The 15,171-nt window shown below is 36.8% G+C and overlaps 2 protein-coding genes across 3 annotated transcripts; both read left to right on the forward strand.

Moving 5' to 3' along the window:
* On the forward strand, positions 1 to 7,821 carry LOC122361506 (glucokinase regulatory protein-like). 2 transcript variants are annotated; one of them, XM_043262291.1, is made up of 19 exons: positions 1 to 77; positions 247 to 399; positions 500 to 568; positions 1,013 to 1,081; positions 1,251 to 1,324; positions 1,407 to 1,473; positions 1,922 to 1,975; positions 2,842 to 2,936; positions 3,030 to 3,135; positions 3,334 to 3,452; positions 4,195 to 4,293; positions 4,446 to 4,543; positions 4,701 to 4,777; positions 4,977 to 5,073; positions 5,147 to 5,244; positions 5,424 to 5,504; positions 5,632 to 5,781; positions 6,217 to 6,351; positions 7,681 to 7,821. In XM_043262291.1, the coding sequence occupies exons 1-19, from the start codon at positions 63 to 65 to the stop codon at positions 7,819 to 7,821; spliced, it is 1,797 nt and encodes a 598-aa protein (XP_043118226.1). In that variant the 5' UTR covers positions 1 to 62. The 2 variants fall into 2 exon arrangements, with proteins under 2 accessions (XP_043118226.1, XP_043118227.1); XM_043262292.1 differs by having other exon boundaries at positions 6,220 to 6,351.
* A 296-nt stretch (positions 7,822 to 8,117) lies between these two features.
* On the forward strand, positions 8,118 to 14,010 carry LOC122361507 (tyrosine-protein kinase SRK2-like). Its single transcript, XM_043262294.1, has 9 exons — positions 8,118 to 8,432; positions 9,333 to 9,451; positions 9,599 to 9,765; positions 9,850 to 10,009; positions 10,685 to 10,840; positions 10,963 to 11,018; positions 13,212 to 13,362; positions 13,453 to 13,584; positions 13,678 to 14,010. The coding sequence occupies exons 1-9, from the start codon at positions 8,137 to 8,139 to the stop codon at positions 13,869 to 13,871; spliced, it is 1,431 nt and encodes a 476-aa protein (XP_043118229.1). The 5' UTR covers positions 8,118 to 8,136; the 3' UTR covers positions 13,872 to 14,010.
* The last annotated feature ends 1,161 nt before the right edge of the window (positions 14,011 to 15,171 follow it).

The raw sequence follows: 15,171 nt of genomic DNA on the forward strand, positions 1-15,171 counted from the left end.
GTGTCTCAAGCGCTCTCGCTGCATGTTTCCCGATCAGAGTACGCTCTTGGAGTCCGAAGAACATGGATCACACGAAGGTGAGCGAAAAACCAAACACCGTCAACCGGGCTGTGCTTTCATTTCAAATGTCCTGTAGCCGGTAATAGAGCAACAAATCTTCTTCCCCTGCAAGCTAAAATGTAATTACAGGAGGTCTTGAGTGGTGCTGTTAATCTTAAGTGCTGGGTTTTCTGTCTAACGTGACAGCCGTGTTACGAGCTCTCTCTGCCCGTCACGGAGGAATGCAACCCCATCAGCAGAGATATTGATAGAGCAAACGGCGCACAGATGGTGCAAATACTGAGGAGATGCGACGCCGAGATTTTTGAGAAGAAAATAAATCACGATCCATTTTATCAGGTTTGGTCTATTGGTTTTAAACAGGATATGTAACTATTAACTGCCGTTATGCTCCTAACAAGAGCCTTCTGTGCTAATGGCCGGTGCAATGTGTTTATAGAGACTATATAGTTCACCCGTCATCCAAACGATGGTGGATGTGGCGAAGAGGGTGGAAATGATGCTGAGGGTGAGTAATATCAGCTAGAAGTCCTTTATTTTAATAACTCGAAATAATTCAATTATTTTCATAAAATTACCATTGAATTAAAATGTATATATATTTTTATATATGTCTAAACGTTTAGACATATCTAAAATGTTTTATTTATTTAAATTCAATTGTTTTTTTATAAATAATTAAATTATTGTATTTTAAATACAGCATTAATAGTATATATATGCATTATGTATTTAAATTTTTTATATAAATTCAAAAAATGCTTTAAATAATAAGAATAATTAAAAAAATTAAAAAAAAATTTTATATATATATATATATATATATATATATATATATATATATATATATATATATACTGTATATATATATATATATATATATATATATATATATATATATATATATATATATATATATATATATTATATAAATATTGTTTTGTCTCTGCAGGACCCAGAGGAGAGTTTGATTGTATTAAGTGGCTGTGGAACATCAGGCCGTATTGCATTTCTTTTGGCGGTATAGAGTTCAAGAAAGAAAAAAATTAAAATAATAATAATAATAATCGAATAAACGATGGAAAGTTAAGTTAGTAACCACTGTATATTTACTAGTGTCTGACATTTTCTCCACTGTATGACTATTACATTTCTCCTTTACATATGTCACACCGTATTTTGTACCTCAGACGTCCTTTAATGAGATGTTGAACGGCCCAAAACACAAGCAGATCTGTTCGTACATCATAGCTGGAGGTGACAGGTGAATAAACAGTCTGTCTGTTTGATGCATAAGACGAGACTCCAGTGCGACACTGCAGTATTTCAGGACTCTGTTTTTAAAGGGCCCTGCTCACATCGCAGGAGGCTCCAGAGGACGACCCGGCGCTGGGAGCTCGCGCGCTGGACAAGGTGAGCGCAAGAGCAAAGAGTGAAAACAAGTCACCTCGGTGATAAATCAGTCTCACCAAGCTAAGCGGAACATGATTCAGAAGAACATGTGAGCAGCACCTGTGCACCACAACGCAGTGCCAGAGAGCTCTGGGCGGTTGCCAGGTTGTTGCTATGTGATTACTAAAGTGTTTGAAATGCATGGCTATGCACTTGCTCAGGTGTTGCTTATAGGCCCAATCAAAATTGCCTACCCCTTTATCTCTAGATATGGCTCCGGTCTTTCCTTAGTTATAAAACAGTGGGATTTTTACCCATTTTATCAGTTTAAAATCAAGTCTAATTGATTAGGAAATTAAAAAATATTTGAGTTAAGGTATTAATAGTTATGCTTTCTTTAACAAAAACACATTCAGCGTGGCATATATAGGTTTTTCTCCATTTCCTGTTTTCTTTTTCCCACTAACAGGTCTGTGCAGGAAAGAAACGCGTCCTGTTCATTGGAATATCTTGTGGCATGTCGGTAATAATGACACTACTGCTTTTTCTCAAATCACAGTATCACAAAGTAATCACAAAAGCAAGCTGTCTCCTCATTTGTGCATTAATTGAATTAATTAGAACCAAAAATCACAGTTTTGGGTTAAGACTCTATTTTAGGGTGACCAGACGCCCCACTTTCCAAGAACAGTCCTGGTTTTTTAACTTCTCATTTCGCATGCAAAATATTTTAGGACCGGCATTTATAAAAAATTAATTACTGCGCGCGGCATAGTCACAGTTTGAGGAAATGAGACATCGAATACAATTACAAAAAATATTTTTTAGTCACAATTTAAAATACAGCAGACATGAAAAAAAAAATTAAATGTTACAGTTTAATTAAGAGCTTTTCTGGAAAGGTGTGATGAATATTATACTACTTTGATCTGTTTTCTATTTGTATTTTTTCAGATTAATTGCATTGAAATATGCAAACATCATAATACTTATAAATGAAATACTAATAATAATACATGAGGCCCAAAACAAAAATGTATTGTCCCAATTTTTTAATTCATAGATAATAATGTGAATTTTTGACAACATTTTTCACAAAAGCTGTCACTGATGGTATCCATCATGTACTAATATGTACATTTTGGCACAAAGGTGAGCATTCAAGCTGCTAAAAGACATCTTTTTTGGGGTAAAAGGTGCACTTTTTGAAAGGTAATGCCACACTGACAGCTTTTGTACCTTTTTCTTCCTCAAGCGCACTGTTGGAAATGTCTGCCGTTTTGATTTGCTTTCTTTCAGATGTATGTAGGTAACATTAATGCGAGCTCTTATGAAAGCCGTCTGCGGGTCAGCTGTGAATGTGCTTCATGATGTTGTTCTGTGTCAAAGGCACCATTTGTTGCTGGGCAACTGGATTTTTGTCTGAAGCGCTTGGGCGTCTTTACTCCAGTGCTCCTGGGATTCAATCCTGTACATATGGCGAGGTACAATGCTTCTCTGCACATCACATCCTTATATTTTAAGCACGGAATGACAAGAGGAGATCGCACGTACTAACGTTCTTGCCGTTCTGACAGGAGTGAACCGATGCAGGACTGTTCGTTTCACTTTAAAGACGTTGCAGAGAGGATGACTGCAGAGCAGAGGCATAAGAAAGCGTTCGTCTTAAATCCTGTTTTGGGGGTACTGCATTGACAAACACATCTGTGCACATGCAACACACCGACAACTGCTCTGAACACCATAGCAACCGCCCTAGCAACCACCCTAGCAACCGCTGGCGGGCACCCAGGATGCTCTGTGACAATGGCTGTATAGCGTTCTATAGACAAATGCAAAAATTCTTACAGATGTTTAAGGAGCTCTGGTCTGTCCTCGTAGGCTGAGGCCATCAGCGGATCGTCCCGGATGAAAGGAGGCAGTGCAACTAAAATCATTCTGGAAACTATTCTCATGGCCGGACACGAAGCTGCATTTAGAGGGAAGATAACGACGCCTGAGCAAGTTTTAATTACACTTTTACTATTTTTTTCGCTAATTTGAGGTTTAATCGGTTCCAAATAGTGTGATAATATGTAATGTCGAACTGCACCAACTAAACACGACCACACACACACACACACACACACTTCTGTAATATTTTGTTACTGAATACTAAACATACGTGAGCCGAAAGCACTCCTTATTTCATTTCTATCATTTTCCTGATTATAATACCTAATTATAAAAATAACATTGCACAATTTCCACAAATTATGAAGATAAATAAATAACATTATAAATAACATAAAAACATTTTTAAAGAAAAAGGAAATTACCACCACAAAATGATCATTTTGATCACCAAAAATGAAAAAAAAAGTAATAAATGAATAATAAAATTATGTTTTACTGCTAACAATAGAATGCTGAAATTAAAGTTAAATTACACAAAATCAGTCAAAACAAAAAAACAATATATATATATATATATATATATATATATATATATATATATATATATATATATATATATATATATATATATATATACACACACACACACATATATATATATATATATATATATATATATATATATATATATATATACATTATATTAAATAATACAAAAAAATTAATAATTAAAAAAATATATAAAAATATATACACACACACACACATGTATATATATCAAATGCAGTATAAAACTTTCCACAGTTTTCTCATGACTAATCTACTGTGATTTAATGTATCATTCAGACATATTTCTGCCTGGATCACCGCAAGTGAGGTGGTTTATGAAACTACTTACTCAAAAAGTGATGAGATTGCAGCACTTATTCATAAAGCAGGAGAGAGGTACAACATTTCACTACTTTATCGTCTGCCAACACACAAACCTGAGCTTTCCCACACGAACAAGCATGTGTTAAACTAAAGTGCAGAAATCGCCTTGGTAATGAAGGTTTCGACACACATATTTTTATTTTTTTTTGTAAATCTTGCACAAGCCTTCAGAAGAAAGCACATGTGTACTACATCGGATGGCAAACTCTCGGCGTTATAGGACTGACTGATGCAAGTGAATGCATCCCAACATACGGAGCAGGTGCTGTTCGGCGCTAAATATTATTTTATCAGTGGATGTGTTCTCTAAATGTGTTTATTTGAGAGCTTGCGAACGGGTAAATTAATAACAGTGCGATAATACATTTATGGGAAATGTTTCAACCTAAAACTATTTTTAATTGTAATGATCTTATCAGATTTCACAGACATCAGAGGCTTTATTAACAACGGTTTCAGCAAAATGAAAAACAAAGAGGGGGATCTATCGTGTCTGGTGAGCTCAAAGTCACTCATTTAACAACATAAAGCGACATTTAATACGATTTTGTTACAATTTAAATTCAAATTCAAATTCAAATTCAATTTTTGAAATAATTTACTCATTTTCATATTATTCCAAACCTGCATGTATTACACATTTACAAGTTTTTCTCATTATAACATTATTAACAGCTATTAATAACTATTTCTAGGGGCCAGAATTTTTAATTGACCACAAAGATTTTGTGGACACCATCTTACCTAGTCTGAGTCAAAACGACACGGTCCTGTTTCTGTTTACAGTTCATGGTGAGTAAACACGAACAAAACACGGTCGGTTCCTGAAATATATTTCAAATGCATTTTAACGTCTCTTCCCGAGATGACCTACGCGAGGTGATGGCACTGGCCGATCAAGTGAGGCGAAGGACGTCTAACTTGCACGCGGTCGCTCACGACCTTGAGAAATTCGCTGTGCCTGTGAGTAAAATGAGCAACCAGGAGTTTTGCCGCCTGCAAAAACTCTCACTTCTTAATAAAATTCCACTATGTCCACTATGTGCATGATGTAATCAGATCATTCCTTCAATGCAACATTCTCGTTAAAAGAGAGCAAATATTTCACGTTTGAAATAATTGCATTATATTTATTGCCCCAGGAAAGAGTTTGCAACATGTTCGAAACCGTTCTGCGCGTCACGTGGCCTTTTTCCTCAGAGGACGTGAACCCATTTGCGATGGTAAGCCATTTGTCACGTGAACTACTCCCACAAGTACCAATTTAGCCGAAGTATTTATATCGCGATATATCTCTATGTGTGCGCACGCTGTAAGAATAATCAAGTAAAAGCGTCTTTTATTCGACAGAGACAGCGCTGGGAGCTTTCAACTAAATGGTGTCTTAATGCAATCAGCACAGGAGCTCACGTACTGAAGGGAAAGGTCTACATGAACTACATGATCGACCTCAGAGTGACCAACAGCAAGCTGTACAGGAGAGCCATCAACATTTTACAGGTATCATATCATTATTCATATCATACTACTGATTAAAACCCAAAAATGCCAAACATTAACCTTCATGCACTTTTTAAAACCTCTTAAAGGAACTACGATGCCCTAGCAACTACATAGCAACCATACAATCTCTTTTACAAATTCTTAAAAGAACCATTGTTTATGTGCATGAATGATCTTTAATGGAAAGAATGGCAGAATGGCAGATGCCGATTAAGGAGAGTATTTTATTTTTTAGGAGAGTAGCACAATGGAAAGAGTTTTGCACGGGCAAACGTGACTAACGCCTTATTTGAAACATGTACAAAAATTTAAACAATTACCATGCCTGGCTATTTTTAACTCAGTTTTAAAAACAATTGAGCTGGAACTGTAATACGACCCATGTGTGTTGGTTTCCGTATGCTGGGTTTAATAATATACCGTCACTGTCAGCAGTTCACAGGCTGCTCCGAAAGCCGGTGTGAAAGAGCTCTACTGAGAGCCATCTACGGCACAGAGGACCTGAGTGAAGACATGACATCAGCGGGTGTGTGGAAACACACAGAGGAGGGAAACAGACGGGATCGAGTAAGAGCTTGACCATGAAGTATTAAAGACTAAATTCAATCAGCTTACCAAACTTAACTTATTGGTAAAGGAATTTTTAACACTTTGGTTAACGTTATTTAATGCATCAGCTGATATTAAACATACAGTTTACTCACGCTAGCGCCATCTAAGATGTAGATGAGCTGGTTTCTTCATCAGATTCGGAGAAATGTGTCATTCCATCACCAGTGGATTCACTGCAGCGAATGGGTGCCGTCAAAATGAGAGTCTAAACAGCTGCTAAAAACATCACAGCAATCCACACCACCTCATCAGTTAATGTATTTTAAAGTGAAAAGCTGCGTGTTTTTTGAAACGTTTTTTGGGATTTTTTTCCAAATCATTGGTTTTGGCTAAAATGGTGGTGGATCAGCACCAAGAGCACAATGCATTGGACAACAGAACACCTAAATGAGACCCGTGGACAGATCAGGGGGACCAGACACACACACACACACACACACACACACAATAAGTCCTTGACACATTCTGACATAGCTGTGTTTGAAAATGAATTGGGAATTAAGTGCTAGGCGTCCAGCTGGAGAAGAACTGGCTCCAACTGATGGGTTTCTCCCAGGATTTTTTCTCCCGTTCTGTGACGGATTGGGTTTTGGTTCCTTGCCGCTGTCTCCGCTGGCTTGATTAGTTACGGACACTTAATTTCTAGCGATTATTGTCGATTTGATTACAAAGAGGCCGTCTCTGCATTTATTAAAAACTAGGTGTTTAAACTTGTCATTATACATTACTATCACTCTTATTGACTCTTATTGACTCTTATTGTGCTTATTGACTGAGAGTCTTGCTTTCTCAAGTGAAATAGTCATCTGCTCTGATTCAGGAGAGAAATCTGCACCTCGAAACAAATATGTTGGTGGATTTCAATGTGGCAGACAGCAGCAGGTAGACTTTTTCACTGGAGGAAGCGTCATTATAGATTGTGAACATTTTAGGCCAGTAGCACTTTACCTTAGAGCTAAAATGTCTAGATGTTTTCTACAAGCACGCAGCTTCTCACTTGACAAGGCGTTAACTGCTGGACCGGAGTGGAGTGGATTATTGTGATGTTTTTATCAGCACTTTGGACTCTCATTCTGACGGCACCCATTCACTGCAGAGCATCCTGCTGCATCCTAATGCTACTTTCTTCCATATCTGTTGCTATGAATAAACAAACCCGTCTATATCTTTGATGTAGAGCGAGTCGATTTCCAGCAAGTGTTTATTTTTGGGTAAACTGTTATAAACTGTAATAAAAGCATTGCATTATTAGCACTTTACACCCTAAATGTCCTGCGCTGGCAGGTGGTCCCCTCTGCTCTGGTGATGATCTGCTGCCGGTGCACTCTCGATGAAGCTCGACGTCATTTGGATCGTCATCCTGTGATTCGAGATGCAGTGAGCGCCTGCTTCAGCTCCTCCAAGCACAAAAGCACCGTGCACTAAACAGAATAATGCATACATTCTCTCAGCGAAGGGGCACTTTTAAGAGAAAGCGTTTGCTTGGCTGCTAATCAGTGACTGCAAATTGTCGTTACACTCTGTTTGCACGCCTTTTGTTGTTGTTGAAATAAACCCAACTGGTTGACATCAGAGGAATTCTGATCATTTTTTTCGCTGAAGACTTCCTTGACCTGCTAACAGTAACCAGTGGGAACCTGTCTGTCTGCAATGAGCTGGTAGTAAAATGCGCTAGTCATGCCATTGTACCATTATTCTTCTGGAGCGCACACGCGGCGTGAGCAGATATGACCGGTGAACATGGGAAACTCTACATGCGCCTGTAAACGCTGCTGCCCGTGCTGCCCACCGAAGAGCGCAGAGCGGCCCGTCAGCCGCAAAAGAGTCTTCAAGTCGATCTACAACTATCCCTCGCGCACAATATGGGATCTAAATCTGAAGAAAGGAGATATTCTGGAGGTGACAGGAGAGAATGAGCACTGGTTGTACGTGAGGAGACGCACAGCTAAGGGGAACGGATCTAAAGGCTTTGTGGAGGAAAAGGGATACGTGCCTAAAGACTTCGTCAAACCTGTGGATAGCGTAGAGGCCGAGCCGTAAGTCCTTGAGTTTTGAGCTTGTGCGAATGCATAATATATGAAGCAACCTCACTCTTAGTGTTTTGAATCTCTGCCCCGAATGAAACTGGAATCCCGCGCTTCCAGTTTCGCAAGTTCTGGTGAAGTTCCCATAGAGCTGTGTTGTTCTGTAGAAAGACTAATGAAAATGATTGATTGGAAAGATAGGGTTTGGATATTATTGGACATTAAAATGCTTTATGCAGCGACTCTGTCAATAGACAATTAATTGTAATTACAAAAAAGCAAATAAATAAATAAACATTGATCATTTTAGCAATGATTAAAAAAATTCTAAGCTTGTAAATTAAAATGATTATTTTTTCATTGTTTATTGCAGTGGTTTCTTAAAAATTAAAAATTAAAAATTTTCCTTCATATTTTGGGCATGTATTGTTAAAAATAATATTAATGATTTTCCCATCCTGTCCAGACGTAATCATTTTATCATTTTAACAGAATAGTATTATAGTGACTTATACCTACAATTATAATTATTACATATACTTTATATTTTTCAGTTTATATATATGCATATATTATATATATATATAATAAAGAATTAAAGTGTGTTCAGAGTTCATTCAATGTGAATGTGTTATTTTTATTCTTTATTTATTTGCAATTTTTCTTTGTAAACGATCATAATTTTTTTGCTTTATTGATAGTAAAAACAACATAAATATTAAATTATTATTAAATTATTAAATTAGATTTTATATTATGATATTAAACGTGCTATGCGATTTTTTTCTATGAGATTCAACCATTAAAATCATTTTCTTTTTTGTCCATTTCATCTGTCAATCAATGCACCACCACATACAGGCCGCGAAGAAAAATACACTTTAATAAAAAATAGTATCAACTGATTTTCAGATGGTATTTTGAGAGCGTTAAAACACGTATTGAGGCCAAGAGATGTCTGCTGAGACCAGAGAACAAAGAGGGTGCATTTCTCATCTGGAATAATGAGAATAATCAATATTACTTATCAGGTATGACAAGTGTTATTCACACACACATAATATCTCGAGCCTCCGCAGCTTTCATTGAACTGTACTGAAACCAACAGAAAAGAGAAACAATAAACCTATCTTGGAGAGTAGCTGAATAACATTTTCTACAAATGAATTCTTTTAAAGTGAGGAACGGCCTTCATGCGCGGCATTACAGGGTCAAGCAGGGAGAAATCGACAAGCACTTCTTCCTTGTTCATCACACGATCTTCCAAACCTTGCGTGAGCTGATAGAGTTTTACTCTAATAACGAGGGAGGTCTCTGCTCGAAGCTTCACGAACCCTGTGTGAAGGTCAGTGAAGAGTTACCTACAGATTGAGGAAAGTACCGCAGCAATCCAATGCAAAAAAAATTCTGTCTGTCCGTACTCTTCTAGCTGGACCAGCCGGCTCCTCTGACTCTGTCATTTGAAAGCAAATGGGAGGTAGACAGGAGCTCACTTACCAAAATAAAGAAGCTGGGCAGCGGGCAGTTCGCGGAGGTTTGGTATGGCCTCTGGAACAAAACCACAGAGGTGGCCATCAAAGAGTTCAGAGGTAAAACTGATTAAATCAGAGCTTCTCACTCACTTAAATTAAGAAGTGACTTTTATTAATATTGGCATACACATATTTTGCTATCATAAATGTGTGTATATATATATATATATATATATATGCATGTTATTATTTGCATTTAGTACTTTTAAACTGGTAATAAATATACCAGAGAAGAAAAAAGGTTTCAAAAATAGTTTTTGAATGCTCTCTGGTTATTGAAAATGCATGAATGTTCTAAAAACTAGTTGTGAAATTTTATTTTAGAATTTAGCAAAAAAATGTATAGTTTTATATGCATTTTACTTAGTCATTTATAAGTGCTAATTAAGCACATATTAATGCCTTATAACCACCTAACTAACTATTAATAAACAGCAAAGTGTTACCTATATTAAATGTTATTATTTGTTCTAAAATGCTCAAAATCTTTTATTATTTAGTTGTGAACATTAAGGAAAGGTTCCTTTTTTGGAGGATGTTGTCTAAATGTTCTGAAATGAACATCCAACCGATAAAACATTCCACGAACGATGTGAATAATTTTTTGTCCTTATGTTTTGAGAACCGTAGTAAAGACCAGATAAACCCGAAAAAAACTAAGTTACATTAACATTACCGGAAGAACCCCAGCCAAAGCCTGAAGTGCGTATCAAACGATTACTTTGCTCGCAGATGTCAACTATTTAAATATCAGAACGGAGATCGACATCATGAAAGAGCTGCATCACGAGCGCTTGCTGAAGCTCTACGCCGTGTGCACCAACAGCAAACCCATGTGTTTAGTCACGGAGCTCATGAAAAACGGCAGTTTAAAGAAATTTCTCATCAGTAAGTGAAGTTATGGCAACTCACGTGCGCATAAAAAAACATTTAGCTACCCCTAATATTTACCGATGCATTGTTTTGACAGAAAAAAACGCCATTTCAGAAGTATGTTTGTTTTTCTTCAGGCCACAGAGAGAAACAAGACCTGGAGTTTTCACTCATGATGGATTTCGCTGTGCAGGTAACTTGATTTCTTTGGGAGTGATTCAGTTATATATACAGTATATATATATATATATATATATATATATATATATATATATATATATATATATATATACAGTATATGTGTGTGTGTGTGTAACAAAACTTTATAGTATATTGAATATATAAATATTTCTTCTTTAGAATAACATGCACTGATGAATCATTATAGTCAATATATGTCAATGCATTATCTCTAAGCATGCAATTCATACATTGATTTTTTCTGCAAAGGCTGGTTTTATTGCTCTGTGGCCTGACACAGCAGCACTGACGTTAGCGTTAGCGTTAGCGAAGAGACAGGTGGCGCGTTCGTTATTTTCGCAATTCCAATTCGGGGCTGCTGTCATGCAAGATCAGCTGCTTCGCTATATTCAAATTGATGCTTCCTCGTTTCCCCGCTCCGCCGTCCTCCAGCCCGTGACCCGGAAATCGATCATCATGAAGGACATATCAATTCTCGAATGCGCTCGAGGCAATGAGAAAAGAGTAAACCCATACGTAAAACTCCTCCTTCACATCCAGCACAACAGCTTATATGCTGTTCAAATGAAAGATTCATATACTTCATATACGTTGTTTTCACTGATTTTTATTAAAAAGCATTTTCAGTTGCTGCTTAACCGAGGCCGTAAATCTTTTTGCTGTCTTTTTGAGTGAATAAAGTAGAAAAATAGCAAAAGAAGAATTTCTTGTATCCGTTTAAACTGTTTGAAAATAATTTATAGGTCTGCACTCCAGAGTCGGGCGAGATGCATTAACATGAAACTCGAAACGTAAAAACGCCGTCACATTCAATTATGAATAGAGTAGAGGAACCTGGGAGAGTTATTCGTCAGTGGTTTCTTTAAGACTTTCCTACGGATGATTCCAGTTTATGAATTCATGAGAAAGCCTGTGTTAACACACTGTAACTTGTTGACACTTCAGCGTTTTGTTATGCAACGTAAATTACGCTCATCCATACCAAAAACCCACATTTTAAAGCAGTATGTTTTTAATAATTAACTAGATAACTAGATCTGGGCTGTGAGTGTGTGCAGTTTACACTGTAGAACAAAAGGGAAAAAAGTACCGTTTCCCACAGGCTTTATTTTATTCATAAATTGAATAATAATAATTACACTTCTTGCTTCTGACGGCACAGTTCCCTTGCTTGTGAATTATGTAAACGACATCCCACGGTTTAATTCAAACTGGTGAAATTTGACAAAGAAAACAATGAGTTGGTGTGTTTATTGTAAATTACTGTTGGATGTTTAACATCATTATCGTAAAACACATTAGCCAAATATTTAAAAATTTAGATACATCTTACCTTGCACTCTTTGACCGTTAAAAACAGAAGCCCCGCCTCTTTGATTTGATTGGCTCTCAATCATTTTGACGCTGGCTATTTTTCACCCACCTATTTTTATGACCATTTTTGAATATCACATAAAAATGCAGGATTTAAAGGCCAGATGCGCATAAATAAATAGTAAAAATTATGTGCGTGAATTTTAAAAATGCGCAGAATAAAACATATGCACACAATTGAGTAATTATAAACGTTTTAACCGATAAGAAAAATGGACATGAATTACGAAGTCTTGTGAAACATTTACGGAAAAATAGTCATTTGACTTTGTACAATGAGACTAGATAAATTTGACTAACCAGAGAACTTATCTGCATCTGAAATGTTTTTATGTCCTCCTGAAATGAACATATTCTGTCATTAACGTAATAATCTTACACAACTGTGTTCCCAGTTGGCCTCCAAAAGCAGCGATCGCATCTTAGTGATATTAATGCCAGTTTATCAGGAAGCGACAACTTTGTTATCTGACTCATTGGATGGAAATGGGGCTTAATTCACAAATGTTTTAGCACTGAGGCAGAAATGCCTAAAAATATAACATATTCCACACTCTCAGAAATAAAGGTACAAAAGCTGTCACTGGGGGGGTACCTTTTCAAAAGGTACATTTTTCCTCCATTTTGGTACCTTAAAGGTACATGTAAACACTTAAAGTGTACATATTTGAACCTAATAGGTATAAAAGTCTACCTTTAAAAGAGCTGCCCCAGTGAGAGCTTTTGTACCTTTATTTCCGAGAGTGCACTAGTAGTTACGGCCTTTTCCTAAACAATCTCATAGTGGATTTCTTTCTTCTTCTTCTTTAAGATTACAGAAGGAATGATGTACATTGAGAATAAAATAGTTCACCGCGATCTGAGAGCCGAGAACATTCTGCTCACCGACATGCAATGCTGCAAAATAGCCGATTTTGGACTCGCTGAAATTAACCTCGCCGGAAGCCACAGGATCTCATCAGGTGAGGCAGGCCCTTCGATACGTTCAGGAAAAAAAAACACACGCAAGACACAAACACAAAGTGCATGTGACAGTTCCCATCTATCTGCAGAAATAAAGGTCCCGGTGAAATGGATGGCCCCTGAGATATTTGACAACAAGGCTTACACAAGCAAGAGCGACGTCTGGTCTTTTGGCATCCTTTTAACTGAAATCATGACATACGGAGATGACCCATACCCTGGTAAATACACTTCACCACCCTAAACATGACTCACGTGGGTGTAGGATTGCATCTCGCTCAAGTCTGGCGCATTTCTTTCTTCCACAATCTCAGGTATGGACAAAATGACGTGCGTTCGGTCCATTCAGAGAGGAGAGAGGATGGAGAGACCGGCCGGCTGCCCCAAAGAGCTCTACGACATTATGCTGCTGTGCTGGAGGTCGAACCCCGAGGAGAGACCGACATTTACAGAGCTACGGGAGAAGCTGATGGCTCTCATAAACGAGCCTGATTCTGAACTGGAGTAGATGCTGTAGAAATCAGAGAGCTGGGACACTTCTGAGCTTAGATCACACATATCCAACACATAAACAATCACTTGTAGTTTACAGAGGTAACAGGACGTATATACTGTAATTAATACGATATGGGCGATTCTCACGAACATGCAAAAGAAATGATCAAAAGTGTTACTTTACAGTAGCATGCCTTTTTGATTTAAATCGAAATGCACAAATCCTAAAAAAATATTTAAAATTTGTGGCTAAAATGCTTCATTGTCTTTAGGCAAAATGTTAAAATAAATGAACAGGCTAAAGATTTTGCCATCACACGTGGCATGTTCTTGATTCGACTCGTTTCGTGAGGTTCATCCATATGCACACTGTGACACAAATCTCTCAAACGTATGATTACGAAAGGCTATTACTAGTTTTGCTAATCAGTATTACTAAAGGTGATTATGAAGTTTCCAAAAAGCTTTTAATATTACCTGGCAAGCAGGAAATATTTCATTGTTGACTGACATTTTTGTGATCAAAGCTGCTGAACCAAAAAATGCTGGATGTCTTGACCCCAATGTAGAAACACAATGTCATTTGAACTTTCGAACATTTGGTGATAGCAAAGCCTTTTCAAATGAATGTTCAATTTTTAACCTTTTATGTGCGCTGTTGTAGGAGCATGTGTCTTCTGTAATCCGAGAAAGACCACGGTAATATAAATCTGGATTGCTGCTAGCACTGTCTAGCACTGATTTCCTTCTTCCTTCTCAAAACATTTTCTGAAAACAAGGTCTTTTACATTACTAAAATGATTTAACAGCCCTACACACTTGCCTCGGAAAACAAACAAACAGGAAATACTTATTTTTACCATGCATGGCCATTTTTACTGACAATTATGCACTACAGGAAATTTTTTTTTTTTTTTGAATAATCAGAATTCTTTAATATTTTTGAAAGAACTCTCTTATCCTGATCAAGGCTGCATTTGTAAGATAAAAAAAAACAGTAATATTGTAATTTTTTTTACAATTTAAAAATAAAAAAAAATTCTGTTTTAATATATTTTAATATGCTATTTATTTCCTTCGATGGAAAGCTGAAGTTTGAGCAACATTATTCCAGTCTTCAGTGTCATACGATCCAGAAATCATCCTAACATGCAGAACATTCGGCTTCACCATCACAGGAATGAATTACGTTTTAAAACATTTTAAAATAGCATGCATGAGAAACTAATTCAAAAACATTTAAGAAATCTAAATTATCTCAATTTTTTGTTAAACTGTAAGAATGACACTTAACGGATATCAACCCTTCTCTG

This window comes from Puntigrus tetrazona, chromosome 17 (genome assembly GCF_018831695.1).
Source record: "Puntigrus tetrazona isolate hp1 chromosome 17, ASM1883169v1, whole genome shotgun sequence".
NCBI classification, from domain to species: Eukaryota; Metazoa; Chordata; class Actinopteri; order Cypriniformes; family Cyprinidae; genus Puntigrus; species Puntigrus tetrazona.